At 35.4% G+C, this 22,676-nt stretch overlaps 1 protein-coding gene across 7 annotated transcripts in view; it reads right to left on the reverse strand.

The window, feature by feature from the left end:
- Positions 1-22,676, reverse strand: part of Pax (paxillin) — a 327,249-nt gene that overhangs the window by 93,805 nt on the left and 210,768 nt on the right. Inside the window, exon 1 of one of the 7 annotated variants that reach the window (XM_081771293.1) lies at positions 9,823-10,051. The exons of the other annotated variants lie outside the window; for them this stretch is intronic. Within the exon in view, the coding sequence (XP_081627419.1) occupies positions 9,823-9,916 (94 nt within the window). The 5' untranslated portion in view covers positions 9,917-10,051. Of the gene's footprint in view, positions 1-9,822; positions 10,052-22,676 lie in introns of those variants that run through there. 7 annotated transcript variants of the gene reach the window in all.

Consider the following 22,676-nt stretch of genomic DNA (forward strand, 5'->3'; position numbering starts at 1 on the left):
AAATTCGTTTATATGAGTTTTACACTCGTAAGCAACAAAAGCTCAAGTTGCTATTTCGATTCAAATAGTCTAATATATATGATAAATACATATTCCTTTTTTGATATGCGAGACGAGACATAAGTGGATCTGAACCACTACTCAAGTTTGTATTTCCCCGGTTAATACGGTTCTATAATAATATCCGGAGGAATTTGTGCGTACATAAATAATCATACAAAATCAAATTCCTCGTAACGGGGAACAAATGCATCAATAATTATGTGCCCATTAACTCTACAATTAATTAGTAAATCAAAAATCATGTTATATGAGTATATGGTAGATTTTTCTCACTACTGTTTCTCGCTTCCAAGAGATGGCTTAGGGGAGCATTTACATCCATTTGAATATACGTATATACTCGTATTTTGAATTTTCATTATCTAAATGTAGGCTAAGTTTAGAGACCAGATTCAAATAAATGCAATACCTATATAAAAAAACAGAGTTAAAGAATAAGAATATAAATAGATTGTTCAAATGGAAACATAGAACAGATTACTAGAATACTTTACGATTTATGAAATTTTAGAAAAGGAGATGCTAGATGACAAAAATTGCAATTTTTGAATGTGGTTCAAGTACCAGAAGTAGGCTAAAAATACAAACGGATGTATCCCAACCTTCCTCTCACGAATTGAACACTAACATTTAGTATGTTTAAAGCTTTGAATCAAAAAAGTAAAAGGAAAGAAATTTTGGATGTAATAGTACGCAAGAGATCAAAAATAACCACATGTTGTACTAATATATCTAATTATTTATTGGAGGCAGTTAGTGAGGCCAGTGAGACCATAGGGGTTAAAACCTAGGATCATGTGTCTCTAATGGTGTCTTCTCGTTTGACCAATTTTCTTGTCGCCTACTGACTTAACTACCAGTTTACACTATGATTTTTATCTCATTTTAGACGGCGAAATGGTATGTCCATCTCACTGAGTCTCACTCAGCAAAGCATATTTAGTCTGATGGAATTTCTAACAGAGATTTATTAAGAAGATGCATTTCTCAGAGTGAACAACAGCACCCACAGCCATCTGTAACAATATATGTAGTGATGTGAGGTGGAAAATTTTCTGCTATATTTTTTCCGGAAAATTCTCCCTTCTAAAAAAATAATCAGTAATCAAGTAAGAATTCCTCAGCAATCATAAAATTGGTTGGAATTCGTGTACAGAAATGTAAAAAAGTGAAAGATCGTTTAAAGAATCTCAACATTTGCATGGCTCACACAATTTTCAGTAGTATGTAGGAACGAGTTAAACAATTATTCATGAATCGAAATATTTTCTGTCTTATATGGAAAAATTGAAGAACTTTTTATGAGTCGGAAAATTTTCATCACTTTGAAGCAAAAGGTAAAACAACTTTTTGCGAATCGGAAAGTTTTATTGCTCTGTAGAAACAAGTGAAAGGAATTTTCATAGATCGGAAAATCTTCATCACGATGTAGAAACAAGTGGAAAAAACTTTTCATAAGCCGGAGAATTTAGGATATTATATAGAGTGATGTTAGGTGGAAAATTTTCCAATATATTTAACTGCACATTCAGCTACAAAATTGAATTTCTGTAGAGGAAAGTTAGTTAGCAACAAATTATAATTTTTCAATTAGCTTTCGGGAACCGGAAAATTTTCTAATATTTCAAGTTGGGAAGTAAACTTTTACACAGTGTTTCTCTCTCTCTCTCTTCATCTGCGAGCTCCTTCGTTGCTAAGCGGTTAGCATACGCGCCTTTGGCATTGAAGACCTGGCTTCGATTCCCAGCGGGAGCTCATGTAGTTCGGATTTCACGTTAATCAGTTGATCCCGTCTTATATAGTTTCGCTGTTGAAAGGGACGTTAAACTCAAAATCAACCCAATTCAACCTCTCTCTCTCTCTCTCTTTCTCTCTCTCTCTCTCTCTCTCTGTGTGTGTGTGTGTGTGTATACAAAGAGCAGAGAACATGAGCTCGTAGAGTACAAATATCCCATTCTATTAATTACAACTTCAATTTATTAAAAGTCATGAATATTTTCCGATTCATAAAAACATGCTCCACTTATTCCTACATCGTTGTTTAGCCGTAGAATTTATTGGTAATAAATATTGTCTTAAAATGTTTCATGAAATGAAAATTTAACGATTCTTCATTTCAAGAATGTTTCAAAAACTTCAATGCGTTCTTCCCTCAGAATCCACCTTTGATCTTACAATATTAGATTTAGTCAGTTTAATACGCATAAGACGGTTTTCTCATAGCTTTACTACTTTTATAGATTTACACTCTGCAACATTTAGAAATAAGTAGATATAAGAGAGAGAGAGAGAGAAACACTATGTAAGTTTTTACTTTCCTACTTGAAATATTAGAAAGTTTTCTGGTTCCCGAAATCTAATTGGAAAATTATAGTTTGTTGCTGTCTAAGTTTCCTCTACAGGAATTGTATATCTCAATGTGTAGTTAAATATAGTGGACAATTTTCCACCTAACATCACTATATATAATATCCAAAACTGTCCGGATTATGAAAAGTGTTTTCACTTGTTTCTACTTCGTGATGAAAATTTTCCGATTCATGAAAATTCCTTACATTTGCTTCTACAGAGCAATAAAACTTTCCGATTCACAAAAAGTTGTTTTACTTTTTGGTTCAAAATGATAAAAATTTTCCGACTCATAATAATTTCTTCTTTTTTTCCATACAAGACACAAAATATTTCGATTTATGAAACATTGTTTCACTTGTTCCTACATAGTACTGAAAATTGTGTAGCCATGAAAATTTTCAGATTCTTTAAACGATCTTTCCATTTTTAACATTTCTATACATAAATTCAATCAATTTTATGAATACTGAGGAGTTGTTACTTGATCACTGATATTTGTTAAGAACGGAAAATTTTCCGGAAAAATATAGAAGAAAATTTTCCACCTCACATCACGGCTAAACAACGATGTAGGAATAAGTGGAGTATGTTTTTATGAATCGGAAAGTTTTCCGTTTCAAAATACTGAGCAAATGCTAGGTTAGTATCTTGATCTAAGGCTCTAAAGACCTTCCTTCCATTCCTTTTCCAATGTTGTTTTCATCTGTTGATTACTACAGTGTAAAGTGGCCTCTGAGGATGTATCTGGTAGCTTATAGTAAATAAACAATAACGACATAATATATCTTTACGAAACGTGTGGGTTAATTTAACTACGGCCTTACAGTCCCAACAGATAGCTCAAGTTTTAATATCAATTTTCTGACTTTTAAATACTATTTTTATATTGTTTTAGCTTCCAATTGTCCCATGTATGTTCCCACCGAGAATTGAACCTGAGATCACATGAACAAATGCGAATATGTTAAATATTTTTGAACACTTTAATATACAAAACACAAAAGGCTTCTATGATACGATGCATGAATATGTTTTGGTTACGTCCTGCCATGTATGATAAAAGAAACTTGAGGGTGAAGAAAAATAACAGAAATCTCTTTTATATTTACTGCTTCAACAAACTCCCGACTTCAGAAGGGCAAGCCATAAAGTACGTGATAAAGTCATATAACGAACACTTTTATTAATACTAATATTACTACATAACCATATCGCTTTCCTGAAATGCTCGTGTGTATGTTTAAAAATCTACTGTTGTTCCACGCCAACCAGTCTATATTTCTTGTTGTACCTTCGAAGTGAAAGATATTCATTATTACATTTGTTGGACTCTAGTGAGTCAGAAACTACAATTAATAAAAAGTTTGTTTTGTCTAGTATTCCTGCGATTAGAAGGGCCTTATCTAAAAGATATTTCATTTGTATATGAGAAAATAGTAAAGTTTATTTTCTAAGAATAAAATAAACATTTTCAATGTGAAGCTAACATTAAGTTTTGAAGAGGAGATAAACAGAAGAATTTGTTACCATTTACATTAGTTTTCAGACAGTTCACTATACTCTGAAATGGGAAGAAATCAAACTTGGAAACATTTTACTAGACTTCGTCAGAAAGTGCAACATGTAAAGAGCATTACAAGGTTAAAATAAAATAAAGAACAAAGGTAGCACAAACGTGTTATGGAAACATTTAAAAGCACAGCAACCTACTATATTAGTGAATCCGAAAAAAAGTTTTAACGAATTTTAGATATTAAATTTTATCATCACAATTTCAGATGTAGGTTTGGATACGAATCAAGATCTGAGATTCGAATTTCGGATCCAGATCCGAGATTCGAATTTCGAATCCAGATCCGAGATCCGGACCAAGATCCGAGATTCGGATCCGAGGTCCGGTTCTAGGTCCGGATCCGACAAGATCCGGATCTCATTGGGTCCGGGATATCCGGATTCGAAAATGTTTGGCCATCCCTACCTAATATTGCTAAAAATTTATACTATTCAGAGAGATAAGAGATACATAGTATCAAAAATATGTTTCTCTAAGTATAATACTTGACTCTTTGACTATTGGATGGGCTTCGAAATGGCGATAATAAATGCTTTAAAAAAAAAAGTTTCGGACTGAGTGTAAATGTGAAAGGCAGTTTCTACCTTTTGTCGCAGTCTGTGTGGAGGAAGATTCAAGCATTAGATTCATGAGCTGTATACAAGGAAGATAAATCAGTGCGTACACGTAGTGAAATGATTTGTGCTTATCATTTCTAGCAGTGAACCAAGTTGAAAGTGGACTGATATATATATGTAATGTAGAACGTATTGCAGAGCATACTGAAGAATGAGGAACAGCAGACAGACTTGATAGATTATTTTGACTTATGTGAGGAGATCTTTTGTCGAACTCAGTAACTAATTGAGGAACCGAACGGTAATGGCATTATATCTGCCAGCATAGAATGAATGTTGTCTATCACGTACGAATAAATTTTGCGAAGCGTAAAACAGACTTCTCGCACTTGATTGGACATAAGCATGTGAATTGCAATACGAGGTATCAAAGAGGACCCAAGTTTTCGGAGCTACAATACAAGAGCAGACGGAAGTTGGCATTGAAAAAAAAGCAATACTTCGATTTGAAAAAGGAACTCAAAACTTATGCACTAGTCTAATTGGCAATAAACTAAGGAAAACTGATTTCTAGAAAGTGCAATACATATTATATATTTAGATTAAAACGCACCTGAGATGTGATTAACGTGCATTAAATTGTGAAAGTAAATATTTTTGTCTTATTACAGGGCCCACAACAGCTTGTCATATAGACAAGTATAACTAATGTAAAACTTTGAGGATAGAGAAATAAATACGTTCCTTTCTTGGGACATTGAATCCATATGAGAACAGTGGCGGCATTTCAGATTCTGTCAGAGAGGCAAGATTATGCTCCGACAAGAGCTTGACGTTTTTTGTTATATATTAGTATCGGTTACATTCTAAAAAAATGTATTTCTCAAACTTAAGTAGGAACAATTGCTTCCCTGCCCTCCCAAATGACGGCCCTGTATTAGAAAGTCATTACTCGCTATATTTTACAGTTTTTGATCTACGGTGATCCCATTTTAAACCGGAAGAAGTAAGAAAAATTAAACTCTTCCGGTTTTGTAGAGTGCTACGAGCGCAAATGACATGATTCCTTGAAACGCTGAACCGATTTCCAAAAACCGTTCGTTCCTATCTATTACCGTTTTTATGGTACGGCTATCAACGTTAAAATTAGAAATTGTTGATTTTAACACTCCCGGTTTCAATAGAAGGTTAACGGAGTAGATAGTATGTATTGTTGGAACGTTTAATCGATTCCAGGAAAGCATTTCTCGGTATCTCTCGCCGTTTTTGCTTAATGGAGATCAATAATGAAACCAAAGGTACTAGTGAATTTCAAAAATGTTCGGTTTTAGAAGAATGTTAAAAGTAGAGATGATATATTTTATTGAGAATTTGATTCAATTCTAAAAATACAGCTTCTAGCCATGTATTATCGTTTTTTGTTCTATGTCAATCAACGTAAAGCCCTAACTTGAACGTCCATACATTTCTACACTTTTATAAACTATTCCCAATGATCAGCAATAAGAAATTCAAAGGAAGAATATTTATTTGAAACATATACTAGACAACTTTAACTGGAATAGCAGTGAAGTTTGGAGATTCATATACCTATATAATTGTGCCTTTATATACCTCACTACCTGTGAAATGGAATCAGTATTTTAAAAATGAACTAGTTAGTGATTTCCTGTTATTTTTAATGCGTGACAAGGAATCACTTGCTTGGAGAATGTTTATAGTGATCTTAGAAGAAAAACGCTGATCGAAAGATAACAAGAAGTATTGGGTCCACGGCTGAGTGGACATCATCAAAATTTCTTATCTGATTGCTTTCAACGACATTCCTCGGTTGGATGAGCACAAGGAAGACTTTTGCTTTCTTATTGAAGATTGAAAGAGATGATAAAATGTGGCCCCTTGAAATGCGATATATCCGGTTCAAGTTTTAGCGATGATACACTATCATTGATAGTTTGAAACAAAAAGACTGAAATACAATACATTGCTTTTAATAATAATAATAATAATAATAATAATAATAATAATAATAATAATAATAATAATAATAATAATAATAATAAAACTTTTTCATGAAACGCTCAAGAAAATGTTTTACACATGTAAAATACAAGGGTACCGATTTCTCTGTAAATTTGGGGGGGCCCATTCAGATGCAAAAGGCATATATATGAGGATTTTAAGACAAATTGCATTCAAATTATGCCAAATATTGTATATTCAGAAATACAATAGGAAGGCCCACATGAGCTTTGGGGGGCTGCCCCCCGGCCCCCCAGGATCGGCGTCCTTGGTAAAATATACAACACACGATGCAGATACCTGTATAAACTTTTGTTTTGTGTCTAATACAGGCTATCTCAAAAGTCACCTGACATACGGTAAGTCTGTTATTATCAGAGCTACAACAAAATGTAAGAGGGGGAAACAGTCTCCAAATATGATGTTTTCAATCTAAAGTGAAAGTTTTTTTTTTTTTTTTTTTTTTTTCATCGGACGAGTCGTTTAGGCTGTACACTTTTTATGCGCCCAATGTTAAATGAAAATACAACGTTGCCATTTACCTGGTCCTACAACATAAGTGAATGAAGTTACTGTTAGAAATGGGGGCTGGCTATCAACACGTTAGCATAACAGACAGTAACTTCATTCACTTATGTAGTAGATCCAGGTAAACGGCAACATTTCATTTTCATTTAACACTGGGTGCATAAGAGTGTATAACCCAAACGGCTCGTCCAATTTTAAAAAAATTCCTTCACTTTAGATTGAAAACGTCATATTTGGAGACTGTTTCCCCTCTTACATTTTGTTGTAGCTCTGATAATAACAGAGTTACCGTTTGTCTGGTGACTTTTGAGACACTTTGTATAGGTCTATAAAAATGAAACTGATCTTGTAGGCGATCGAACTTCAAACAGGGCTTTTATCATGTCAATGTGATTAAAATGCATATCCTAAAGGGAGGGGGAGCAGAGGTCCATAATTTATGCGAAAAAATTAGTATCTCACAAGTCCGACCAGTAAGGGAGACGAAACTCGGTACATAAATTCCCCATTACCACGGGCGTCTCTGGCAGGGGGAACGAGGGGGACGCATCCCCCAATATTTTGGAGTACAAAATATTCAATATTTTATTCTAATTAATTTATTTACTAACGTCAGAATAACATATAAACAATAATAATTATATTTACTTGGAATATAATAGTATATTCAGGATGTGAAACTATTACAACAGGTTTCTTGATATACCTCAGGAGGTATATGAAGGTAAGCAGAAAGATAACAAATCGAAGGGAATCGAAGATAATACACATGTTGGGCTAGGTAGTCCCATTTAAATCACTTTCTTTGATGTCCCCCCAAAATTTTACATGCCAGAGACGCCAGTGCCCATTACATTATACTCACTTTAATATTCGGCCACCCCATATTGTTTTCATTTATGTCAAAAAACGCATTAATGCAAAGAACGCATTACATAGGAATTTGTAAGCGATGACAGGGAACAACTATTATGTCTCGTGTACTATTTCGTAATGTATAAAAGTTGTAAATGCAAACTATGCCTAACTAACTGCTATGTTTCTACAAACTGCCTTCATATCATGCCACTTTAATATTCGGCCACTAAAGTGACTTGATGATCTTACTGTTGTATCTCCAGTTTACAGAACAATATGATTGGGAGAAGGAACGTCGTATGTATAACTCATTTCTCATCTTCGTGTTAGAAAGTGTGAGTGCGTATTGGCTTTGCAATATAACATTTCCAATGGGGCGAAAAAGTTGTAACACAAAGTTTCAGCAGTGCCAGCGGGTCATTTTTCTTCATAAAAGGAGAATTCCAATATGTATATTGTCCGTCTTTTGAATATACCACGAAGTACAATCGGTGATATCTTGCGACGTTATAAGAACGAAGACAGGATAGAATCCGATAAGCAGAAGGGTTGCGTTAGCAAGCTAAATGAACGAGACAAACGTGTGGGTGTGAGAAAAGTTAAGAAAACCCCAAAATTAAGTGCACCGAGATTGCAGTGGAATTGTTGCAAGGATGTAGAAAGGATGTACACCCAGAGATTGTTCGGGAAGTACTGAGAAACGAAGGATAGCACGGAAAGGTAGCTAGAAAGAAACCATTTGTCAAGAAAATGAGCAGAAAGAAACGACTTCAGTTCACTAAAATCTACGTGCAAAAGGAACCAGTATGATTGAAAGATATTGTTGCTGAGGAAAGCAAATTCAACATTTTAAAGTCAGATAGCAGGGTTCTAGTGTGGCGAAAGGCTAATGAAGGACTAAGGAAACTGAATTTACTAGCAACCGTCAAATATGGTGGTGGTAACATAATGGTTTGGGGGTGCATATCTGCTGTCGGTGTGGATGAACTCAGGTTTATAAATACTAAAATGACAAAAGAACAATACCTCAGCATTCGAAAAGAGACTTTACACAAAAGTGCGGACAAATTTGGAATCCGCGAGACTTTTAAGTTTTATCACGACAACGACCCAAAACATAAGGCGTATGTTGTACGTGAGTGGCTTCTGTACAACTGCCCCAAAGTTATCGAAACTCTACCGCAAATTCCGGACCTAAATCCCATTTAAAATTTGTGGGAAGAACTCGACGCTAGACTTCGGAAAGTGGCGGTAACATCAAAGGAGGAACTTGAGAGGAGATTAACAGAATAATGGGCTAATATTACTCCTGAATATACAGCAAAAATAACTGGAAATATGCAAAATCACTTGAAGAAGGTAATACGCAATAAAGGGTATTCAACTAGGTATTACAACATTTTTCTTGCATCGAAGAAGGCACAAGAAAGTTCCACATTATGTGGTGGCCGAATATTAAAGTGAGTCTCTGTATATATATATATATATATATATATATATATATATATATATATATATATATATATATATATATATATATATATATATATATATATATATATATATATATATATATATATATATATATATATATATATATATATATATATATACACACTATCTACCTGTTGTTGGGCTTTCATGATGTCAATTTGATCAAAATACGCATCCTAAGTGGATCGGGAGGTCACAAATTTATACCCAAAAAAATATCTTACGATATTTTATCATTTCACATTCAATGAAAATTGTATCCTAAGAGAGACGGGGTTCAAATACCTCCCATAAAAAACTATTCTTCCCGTATGTGTAGTTAAGTAACGAAATTGGTAATAATTGGGTGCAATAGAAGAATTTAGTAACACTTACCAATATTTAAATCTCTGTCCACAGAGATGAAAGCACCTTCAGAATCAAAAGAGTCGCAATTATCACTATATCTACGAAGTCTTTCTGTCTCCATGTCTAATATAAATTTGTTTAAATCGTATATTACAAAAGTTTCAATACTGATTAGGTTATTACAAACACCACATTCACGAACTGGTACACAGAATTGTTGAAAGAACAGCTACTAAGTACTTTTGTTTCTGTCACCACACCACACCACACAGAAGCTGGAAGCAACGAAAATCAAGGGGGTTGGTTAGATGCTTAATCCGGGAAATGACGAGTCGGAAATTGCGGTGACATCAGCAAGTATCCGAACGGACGACTAAACACGAAGGAACAAAACAACTTGAGAAGATAAGAAACAGAGAAAACGTGACTCAATCAACCAGAGGAACAGATTACGTCCTTTTCACGTTTCCTTGGGAGTTTTGATTTTTTAAACATTGTGTCATTTTCACCTTCAGACGTCATTCATTCTACTCGAAGAATCATTCTATATTATAGTAAGGGGTATTTACGTTATTTGGCATCCATAAAACTCTCCAATGCAATACACAAAGAGGTTAAGAACTTACGAGCCGAAACTTTTGATCCCTCGAAAAATAAGAGCAACATATTGCACACAAACATGTTTCTCAATGGAAATAGGGGAAGTAACTATTGCACATACTTTATTTTGATCGTAATTATAAGCTGCTGCGTAATCACTGGTTGGTAATGGAATTTCTAAAAAAAATTCACTGGATTCAAATTCTCTTGGGGTATTTAAATACATACGTACAAACACTCGCAAAAATAACTTTCGTGAATTACATATTATTTCAATTCCCGTAACTAGGGCCGTCTCGTAGATAGGAGCGTTACCCCAGTCCCCGCGTCATACGAGGAAAGAGTTGGGCCCTTGAGGGAAAGCAACAAGTTTACTATTTCCAATTCCTTCTTGGAATTCCAAATATTTCAAGACGATGAACATTTTCTAATGCTTTTTATGGCTGTATGCTACTATCATTGATATGAATGGACCACCGAACTAAACTTTTCGCTCCAATTCCTTACAATAACTTATGTTATGACAGAGCTACTAATAAAATATTTTCTTGGGAAGTATGAATAAACTTATAAGACGTTTCTGAGAAAAGGAGAGAGAGAAAAATCTCAAATACTTAAATACTCCTGGTGGACATTTTCATGGAAGCGATTTACGCAATATTATAGGATTATTAATGAAATGTTTACTTACAAAATCTGAACTGCTTGAGTAGTTTTAAAAAAATCGTCCAAAAATCAACTGGCCAAAAACTGACGCACAATAAAATTTATGAACTGGTGCATTGTCATTTTCGGCCATAGTCCGTAACACAGTTTCTGGAAGAAGTTTAGGTCCTTGAACACCCTCATATTCACCCGATTGGGCCCCAACGAAATTCATTCTCTTCCCTAAAAATCTGCCCTCAAAGGGGGGGGGGCGTTTTGAGAATCTTGTATCCATTCAAACGAATGTGACGCAAGTGCTAAACAACATTCCAGTGGACGATTTTCTTTGGGTGTTCCAGAACCTCCGACTGATCGCTCAAGTATGAGGTGCGGGAAGGGCTGTACGTAGAACACTAACGTGGTAATACATTTTCCTGACATCGTTCAGTACATTATTTCGAAGTAGTCCCAGTACTTATGAAACGCACTATATATATTTACTATAATGAACAACAATTTTACGGTGATAAAAATGTTCTTAACTCCTTGGTTACATGCAACCCACCTTATTTTGTTGATTATTTGGTTGACGCAATTTTTAGGACAGGTGCTGCTGGAATTACTTGAGTACTTTTATTGTTAATTATCAAAAATTGTATTTTACACGTAAGAACCCTCCTTGCGAATAGTTTATTCAATTAGTGAAAACTACATCGAAATATAACCAACGGTTCTCCGAATATCCTTAGGTACATTCATATACACAGGTCAAACTGTAAGTTACCCCACGCTTTTACGTATTCACAACATATTTGAATATCCCCATATATATCATACAACCTGTAGTGAAATTCAGAATATATATGAATAGTTTGTTAATCATTAGGCAACTTGTCTCTTTTCAGGTAAATTATCCATAGTCTACAGGGCGAAATTCTTGTGGCAGGCTACATATTTACAAGATACTGTCTTAAGTTATCTATTCAAAGTAAAGTATGAACAATTGAGTTAGATTTAACACTGCTGTCTCTACAGGATGGTATATAAAGTTTGGGAGAAAAGTAGTACAATTTACATGAAGCGCTCCAGGTAGTAAGGGAAACTCAACAAAGGCTTGTTCTCTGAAAATCGTCTACTTATTTTGAAACTAGGGGTCTTTTCTAAGGAAAAGAGGAACGAATTCAACGTACTGTACATATAATCAGGACAACTGGTTGTCAGAGAGCAGTTTGCTATAACTACTTGCACATCTCAAACATAATGTTCGAGCGTTCAGATTGCACGTAATTTTTATTAAATTCTCCCTAACTAAGCGGAACACTTCACTGATTGGGCGCCATGTTTCCCAGATACTGCACTGGGGGAAGAGGCTGAGAAATGGACACCATAATCATACGACTATAACCCCATGAAGTATGAAATGTGAGAGAGGTATTGTATTGTATGAAACTTTACGATTTACTGCTCTGGTTACTCAGATGCTGAAGACAATTCGAAGAAACATGGTGGTAAGTTTCAAAAATTGTGTTGAGGATGGTGGTAGTTATATTGTGGATGCTCTACATACGACAATGGGCTCGTCATAAGTTTTGATACTTGGTTTCACACTTTATAGCCACCCTGAAAGTACATTTTAATAATATTACAAACTACCCTAATATTTTCGTTTCAATGGCAATAGTGACAATTATCGATTGTGATTTATAATGACAATAAATGCATCGTACTTCAATTGGAAAAACTTTATGTACAACTCCTATACTGACGGAAATGCATTTATAGGAATTCCCTATATTCATTAATTCGAACTACATTCACGTCAAACATGTGTGTATCTATAGAGGGTATAGTGTTTTTAGAGGTCGTCCAACAACATGATGAGTGTAGTTAGTGTAGGTCACAGTTTTATTTGTAATGGCAGGACGACGCCTATTATGCAACCAGCGTGGCAGCATAGTGGAACTGGCAAAATAACAAATGACTGTCACGTGTCACTAGTTCACCTTATGCTGTACATGATGAGAGGCTGAATGCCTCTCATATCTTACTACACGCCGGGGAGCTCATGGAAATAAGGATCGTTTGGGTGGCAGTAACTGACAAGACAGCCAGCTAGCATGGTCCCCTATGTAAACACCGAACTTCTAAACAACTGATTGTTGGAAGCAAGTCTACGTTCCTGTGTTTTTCTCACACGACTACTCCCGACATCTGATCTATGCCAAAAATATTTTTCGTTGTGTTGAAAGAGACTGTAGTAGCGAGGTGAATATTTCAGCGATGCTAGCTGAGTATTTCTCGGCCACATTGGCAGTTCTCGGCCAGACGAACACACGAGCGGGAAAATCCATTGCCTGTTCGCACTCGTCACATAGGATCTACAACTCGCACTCTAATATAGGGGCAATAAGATACACACTCCGCTTGCCTCTGGTCTTTATTCAGGGCTCCTTGCGAGAAATCACCTAGCACGATAACGCACGTCCACACACCATTAGGGCAACCGAGTGGGTTCTGGTATTTGGTATATGTTTTCCATCATAACATACTAGTTCTACATATCTGTACTCTACAGAGCGCATGTAAGACATGGTGGGACTCCGGCAATGAACATCACTGGTACGCCGAAATATACAGTTACAATGGAATACTGTGCCTTAGAGAGATTTTCAGCATTTGTGCGATCGGCCTACTGCTCGGATAGCTGTTTGCGTGCTTGCTCGTGATGCTTACACGTATTATTAAGGCTAGTACGTTCCGGATGTACTGTGGGCGCCATATTTCAATTATTATCACTTAGCACCATCTTGTTACAAAAATATTGGAGAGGATAACTTATGAAAATGAATAATTGTGAAAGAATGGGTGGAATGTTAATGTGGGAGAAAACGGAGAACTCTGAGAAAATTTGCAAGGCTTGTGATCGAACCAGATAATCCTTACACTACAGGCACGTGCTCTACAACTGGACCACTGTAAATCCCATCACCTTCTTTCGTATCAACTTTTGGCCGCCCCCGTGAATTCCTACTGAGTATTCTTAAATGGGTTTCTACCAGCATATATTTGTTAATCATTAAATTACATGCCACATTTATAAAAGTTGATTACGAATATACTTTTTCTTACATAAGAAAATAAACCTCGAAAGAATAGCGGAAGCTTATAGGAAATGTCCTACTGCAGTAGAAATCTCTGCCAATGATAAATGAAGTCGAGGTCACACACCAATCAACACCTTTAAATAGCAACTTTTTCCGAACAGACAAGGCAGTGGACGATAATCTTGGACGACAGCCATAACTCTCATTATACAACCTACTACAAGAACAAATATTAGTCTTGGCTCTCTTCGTAATTATCATTCATCGAGGTCTTTGCGTGTAAGATGGAAACGTCAACGAAATGAGTTTCCATATTTCTGACTTTTTCAAAGCAATCTGTCACGTAACAACGCATATGAATTACCAATTTTAGTCACGTTAGATAGCCTATCATCTTGTCTCACGAAGTCCATACTGTGTTACAATATTTTCCCACACATTGCTTTTTAAATTAAAATCATTATAAAGCTAAAGGTTTCTTCAGAAGTACGAACAAGACATGAACTCATTGCTACAATTTTAGATTTTAAAAAAATATATATATTTATTTATTTATTTTTTGAATTGAACATTCCTTTCCAGTACCAAGCCTGGAAGACACACTGTGAATCCGAAATACATATACTGCCATCGGGATCGACCCCAGGTGTTCTATACCAAACTCAGGGATACTAACTGTTAAGCAGCCCTCCCTGATGATTTAGTGGGTAGCGCATACGCTTTTGGTCCCAGGTTTCATAGCTAGTATGTGAGCCTTGAGATTTTTTGTTGCATTACAGTGGTTCGGATTCCACTTTAAAACCGGTGACCCGCGTAACGTAGTCACTAACGCTCTCGCCTTCGGTGCGAGCGGTCCCGGGTTTGATTCCTGGTGCGGGGGAACCGGTCGAAAAAGTGTAAAAAGCTTTTTCAGGTGAGCCATCCTGAATGAGGTTTTCCTGAGTTTTCCTCATTCATACCAGGCAAATGCCAGGGTGGTACCCAACGTATAGGCCCTAGGTCTCTTCCTTCCCTTTCCCCGGACGTCATCCCTCATATGTGACATATGGCTAAATGGCCATAGATGCCGAAAGCCCAGAAGTCTAAATCCTAATCCACTTTAAAACCTGCAGGTCCACGTTTTATATTGCTTCATTTCGATTGTAAATCTTGAGCCACTTACTATACGCCTACATAAAATACGAGTAACCGACACATTTTCCTTATGTTCGAAATTTCTATATAATATACGTTCATGAATCAAAACTCTTTGATATACTTGTATTTAGTCAAAATCATTAAGCAAATAAGAACTAAAGAGTGTAACTTGATCTACTACGATAACAACAGTTCGACCAATAGAGAGAAAGTTATCCAAATATAAAGCAATTGCTCAGAGAATGCTGTTGTATTTATCAGCATTATTTTCTGAGACAATAGTTAGCCAATATGCCATGCGATTCACCAAACGCATGTTTATCTCCATCCATTCATATATATATATATATATATATATATATATATATATATATATATATATATATATATATATATATATATATATCATTACGGGAAAACGGCTGAACCATTTATAAATAAATTTTCTAACACTGTTAGTACCTACCTCGAATTGGGTTTTTATCATATTACTTTGAAAAACGCATATCCTAAGGTGAGGACAGGAGGATCAAATCTCATATCAAAAATAAACTGTGTTCGATTCCCCAATATTTTTATGTACTCGATTCCCACATTTTAAAAAGGAAATTTTATTAGTATACAGATGGTCGGCTAGGAGAACCTTCTGGTAAGTAAATTACTGGTTAAAATGTAAGAGGCAGAGCACATGGTAAAATGGTGGCCGCCAACTACTGATACTATCGTGTGTAAAAACGTGATTTTTCCTTTTGGTAGCAATTGTGGTGGGCAACCATAGTTCTGTATTAGAAAGCTCGCCTCGTTTAGATTAAAATTGTGATAACGGTATACAATTCACTGTCTATTTTAGCATGCAGAATTTGATTTGGGATCCCTTCGGAAAACTATTGCTGTAATGTTATTGAAGGAAAGAAAAGAAACAATTATTTTCAAAATTTCTTACAAATTCGTCATTTTAAGCAGTATAACGACCCTTATTCACGTTTTTCATATCTCCGGAACGGTTAAGATACGACACATATATAACGATATAGCTGTGAAACATGTAACGGCGCTGCGTCAGTTTAGTAAGGATTCCAGACACCACAGTGGCGCATGGGCCCACCATAGGCACTCAGAGTGGTTATGACACGACAAGACCTACAAAGCATGAAACCTTGGGTGTCCTCCTGGTGTATGTCTTTTAAATGTCTAGCAGTGTATTTATTAATTTATTTATTGTATATTTTTATTTTTGGAAGCTATGCAATGTTTTTCTCAAGCTGGAGTCTCTCAATTTGTTGTTTAAAATTAATCCAATTTGGATATTAAGATGTTTGCACATGATACTGTCAACGACTATTTGTTTTCCTTATTTGTAACACAGGGAAAGATAAATCTTTGCAAGCGTATATAGTATCATATGTCTTCTTTTACATTCCTCCGCCCTCGACAAGCCAACCATCAGTACTGTAGGAGTCTTTCACTATCTAGTTCACCTTGGAATTTGATGTGTGGAACTAACCATTTACGATTCGCCTCCGTATATTCAACCAACTTCGCCACATGCACCTACAGTCTCTATATTATACACAAACGCACATTATGTAACTATTTCCTCTGGCCGGTAAAGTAGAAACGAAATTAGTTACGAAGCTTTTATGACAAGCATATTCATTTAAATGCAATTAGTTTTTTTTTTTTTTTTTTTTTTTTTAATGGAGAAGTGTATGTAGCAATTACACGTCAGATTTAGCCGACGGTCCAACAACAGTGTACTAGACAGTTCATGCGAACACAATGTAATTACATGTGAATACAGTATGTATGCCAATTACAGAATTCCACCTGTGACAGGTTCAGTGAATGTTTACAGATCTTCCTCTCACTCTCTTTCGGAGAATTTTGCACTATTACAAAGTTTCAGAAAAATAAACACACTGCTGAACAAGACTGCACTTATTTAATATAAAACATACATTTACACGTGACGTTTCGATCTTCAAGCCAAGATCCTCATCAGACGTACACTCTTGATCTTGGCTAGAAGATCGAAACGTCACGTGTAAATGTGTTTTTATATTAAATAAGTGCAATCTTGTTCAGCAGTGCGTTTATTTTTCTGATTTTATTCGCAAGACGTATGACTATGATTGTGTGTCAGTTACAAAGTTTCGTAATAATGATATTTTTTTAAAAAAATCGAAGCAAACAAACATATAAACGTAGTACGAATCAATATATGTGTAAGTACGATAAGAAACAGTATATTACTTTCGAGGTAACTGAAAGCAACCAACCTTACTGATATCCAAGAATTGCTTCCGAAGTTTCGGGCCACAATCTCCACTCTAAGCTATATTCATAGTTTCAATTAAAAATGAATTTTAACTTCTAGATTTACGTTTCACGTTCGTGCCCTATAGGCTAAAGGCAACAGGTGATTAATAAACGTTAATGATTGTGAAATGAATTAATGGAATGGGAATTTGGGAGGAAATGGGAGAACCGTGAGATAGTCCACGAACACAATGTTGTCCATCACAAACTCGCGTGGCAGAAGATCGAACACGGAACCCTTCAAATAAAAGGTGACCAATCTATAACTAAGCCTCTGTGCTCTCAGAGTCTAAAATTAGTCTACAAAGCAGAGATATCTGAGTTCGAACTGAAGTATCCATTAATTTGAGTTCACTATTATCAAATAGCACTTCTTCATTTTTTTTTTTTTAATAAAAAGACAAAATTACCCGTCTTACGTACCCTTAACTAGCTACATCAGTTGAACGAGCTAAAACTAACCTTCAGGAAGAATATTCGGAATCGAATACTTTAACATGGGTTGAGAACCACAGCAGGTATATAATAACGAATATACTGTATATTCAGCAATGCCCAAACTGAAATTTCTTGTTTAATGTTCCACGATTACGCACCAAAGCTAAGAAAGATGGTAAGGATAGAATAATGAATGAAATGGTGGAACGAAAAAAAAGTAGGAGGAAACAGGAGAACCCCAAAGAAAACCAACGCACATACCGTTTATCCACCACAAAGTTCACATAACACGAACTAGCATCGAACCAAGGACTCCACATACCAGAGATGAGCGCTTGGCCACTGAGACACCGCTAATGTTGCATGAAGTTCCATGTTGTGTAACCTTGTTCATTCTTCCATTTCTACGCTGATTTTATTTTTAATTACTTGATATACCAAAACTTATTTATAGTGTGAGTTTATCCTGTGTGTCCGTCGGTCAGCGTTGCCAGATCTAGCATAATGATTTGCCAGATAATTTGCATGTCTTTAGCATCTAGCATCTTGCTTTTACCATCCTGCCCAAATTTAGCATAATTTCAGCAAGTTTATCAAAAAGCCGTAAAACGTGGAGATGAGAGAGAAGTGTGTCGTGGGAGGAAAAAGAACGGAAGAAATGTATCCTTTCCCATTGATTCATACAGTCGGTAAACCATACAGGCAGTCTTATTTTACGAAGTAAGTTAGAAACGTTTTTTTTTTTTTTGTGTGTGTGTGTGTGTGTGTGTGTGTGTGTGTGTGTGTGTGTGTGTGTGGCTTCACCCAGGGTTTTTTAATCCTTTAACTGCGAGACATGGTCGGAGCTATGGGGGCCATTCTCCCCCCAACTTTTTGACAACTTCATTATCTTTATTTCTGACTTCATGACCATCTTTCTTCCTGAAATGAAAGGTCCGAGACCGACCAAAAATTTGCCTTCCAGCAGACAATTCGCAAGTCCGCTTATGCTGCGAGGTAATTTTCTTTCAAAATATGTAAACAAACACTTTGCATTCGTTTATACGATATATACGCCATTGAGTCTGGTAACGACTGCGCTAGTTTAGTTGAATTAAAACTTTGGTGCGTGAAGTTTGAGTTCTATCCACGCATTCTTGCGCTCTGCGTATATTAAGTTACGTTATCGTATCTCAACTTTGTTTTATTTTCTTTTAAAACTCCTGAATTAGTAATTATGAGGATCTAGCATAATTTGACCGAATCTAGCATAATTTCGATCAGGTTTTGGAATAATTCCGAGCTGAGAGTCTGGCAACGCTGCCGTTGGTCAAGAATACAAAAAAAAAAAAAAAAAAAATCTCAAGAACGAATTAATGGATCATCATCAAATTCAAGGTGTAAAGGATCAAAAGTTAGGAACCAATTTCGTTGATGGAGCCGATATCCAAAGAGGAAGTGGTAGCAGAACTAAATCACTTTCGGTTTTTACGTTAATTACTATACAACACAAACGGTAATAGATAGTGAGAAGCGATTTCCTGCAATCGATTAAGTATGTTCCAAGTATACATTTAATCTCCATTCTAGTAAGACCGGAAGTAGTAGAAATCAACCACTTCCGATTTTAAAGTTGATCAGTATAGAGTGAAAACGGTAACAGATAGCACGACATGGTTTTCTGCAATCAATTAAGTTTTCCAAGAATATACTACATCTTCAGTCTGTTCTCTCTTAAACATGAAGTGGTTAAAAAAAAAACACCTCTGGTTTCAACGGTGATCTCACCACAGAATAGAAAATAGTAATAAATAACGATGAATGGTTTTATGTAATCACTTAGGCGTCCCAACAATACATTCCATTTCTGCTCTAATCTGTCTGTTAAACCAGAAGTTGCAAAAATTAGCTGCTTCCGGTTTCAATATTTGAGAAAATATCACACAATACAAACCAAACTCCTTTACGTGGTGGACATGTGGTACTGCTACTTGTTGTTTCGAATATCTTTTAAATGCTTTGTTTTAAGAATATACACATCCCTAGCAACAAATAATTTCTACCTGTTGTAGTGTAGTGTATGAATGCGAAAGTTGGTCACTGCAAATTATCGACCTATTTATTTGCACGTGAGTAGAAAAATAATTTATTCTAACAGGTAAAAAGAAATCAATGGAGGAATTTGCTAAGGATCAAAACTAACTACTTGTACGAAACGTTGGTCTATTCCTTAACAAGAGATCCCAACTATACAAACTCCCACCGGGATGCAATAGTAGTATATTCAATTATGAATAGAATTCCTCAGTGCTTAATCTTTCCCATTTTCCAGAGAGAGAAAAAAAATTAGATAGCGCTCAACATTTGCATCCAGACATCACAATAGGAAGAATTATTATTATTAAATATCTTTCGACGCAGTCAGACGATAAAGGGTCTTGTATTGAGTAGAAATATTTAAATTATACTCTTTAAAATACTCTAATTACTCACATATTACTTATGAAGGACATATGATGTACTATTACTCTGAGTTCCGAACTACGTTGCGGGCCTTCAATTTAGTAGCGCACTTGGTGGGTGCGCTAACCATCACGCAAAATCAGCCCTTACAGCGTAGGAAGTTTCCTACCACATCATTTCGTCTTTAGGAGAGCTGGATTACAAGAACACCTAACTTTATTTACCTCCTTTTCATATTATCATTGATTTTGTTATATCATTTTCGTTGGCTGCATGAGTATGTTTGCGCTAATTAGTACGTACTCTGCCTTTTCTATACCCACTTCCGGATCGATTTTGTAACCACTATATGGAAGGTGTCTGAGTTGTTCTCACATTGACTGGATCGTTTCCATGCCATGAGTTACCAAATACGAAAAAGTAAAATTATGTTGTTAATTAACTTAGAGTCCGTTTAGATTAACATTTCTTGTCTCTTATATGGAGGATGAGTGCTTCCTACAATGCAATTGAAAGGATATATACTATAGATGTTTTTGGAATGTCAGAGACAGTATATAAGAGTAGACTTAAACATATATGTGATTATGAAAATGTATAAATGTATAATCTTGTATATATAACTGTGGGTAAATGTATTTCTAAGGAACAACATTGTAACTGGATCTAGAGCCAGTTGTGTTGAATAAATAAATAAATAAGAAAGATATATTGTGATCATCGTAAAATTACGATAGAAGTGTTCACCAACTGGATCAGCTGATTTTTTTTTTTAAATATATAGAATTATTACATATCAGGCCGAAAATAAATACTTTCCTTTAAAAGAAGTTTCTATTATTAAAAAAATAAATAATTTCTCAATCTCTTCAATGATTTTAATGTTACTTTAGAGAATATATTGTTCCACAATTTAAAAGAATAAAATTTTACAGCGAGTATTCTTTGAAGTTAGCCCGATGAGTATTTCGAAGTCACTGGCCAGACGGACTGATAGGAAATACTGTTAATTACTAGATCACGAATATTTTTAAAACAATAAGAAATTACAGAATTTGAACCTACAATTACAGTTCGACCTTCATCTCCACCAGGGTGCTATTGACTATCTTCCAACACACCAGAAACCGAATTCGCTGTCTATTTTCAGGACACCTAATCTCAAAAGCTTTTGCCAAGTGGCTCAATGTGAGTTGCGTAACATATGTTGTATGTTCCTACGTAGAAGTCTCAGAAAAAGAAAAGCAAAAAGAAATCGAAAGTGCTAGTGAAGTCATACGTAACAAAATGTCCCACTTCTCTCTCTCTCTCATCAATGTGAGCCATCTTCAGGCTGGATTAATTACGTTCCACTAACTTCTTAACTAGCATTAATTGGTTTATGTGAGGCTACAAACAACTACAAACATTCCGCGATGTCAGATATTTATACGAGGACATCACTCATGATAAATTTATTCCAAAATCATACTGTGTAATTCATATCCCACAAATACTCTAATGAATACATGGTTCTAATCATCTTTTATATAATTGAATAGGATACTTTACAGCAAAGAACGACAGAATTTTTACACCAATGACGTAATTCAATCTCGAGAAGGGATAGTCCAATGCTTAAGCTAAAAACTTGAAACTTAGACAGGGTATACGACTTGTGGCGTAAACCACTAAAGAAGACTTCCTGGAAATTCGACGAAGAAGGGAGGGATACAGAGGTGGTCGTTATTATAATAAAATGTCCATATCTTTGAATCTATTAAGGGTAGAAATATGAAATCTGACACGTATATATGGACTTCCCATTTAAAATCATTACCCACATATTTCACAAATTTTTTGATATTTCTTCTAAAATGAAAGTCATTTATAAACTACAAATACAGTCATAATATAATCATACGTAATTAATATTATACACAGGCTTGCCAACATCAGAGAATTTTCTTACCTTCATGAGGATTTTTCTGCGACAGTAACAATTTAACAGTATGTTGATGCACATTAGTGGTTTATAATAAATATCGCGTAACTTAAATATTAATTTTTAATGATATTGATAAACCCAGGGCTGCAACTGCAATTGATTTATTGGAACTTTCGAATTAATGATATTTTAGTGTAAAGTCATTATGTTCCCCAGTGTTCGAGCTGGGGGAGGGGAGCAGAGGGGGTATGTTTTATTACGATTTTGAA

This window comes from Thermobia domestica, chromosome 9 (genome assembly GCF_964235325.1).
Source record: "Thermobia domestica chromosome 9, izTheDome1.hap1.1, whole genome shotgun sequence".
NCBI classification, from domain to species: Eukaryota; Metazoa; Arthropoda; class Insecta; order Zygentoma; family Lepismatidae; genus Thermobia; species Thermobia domestica.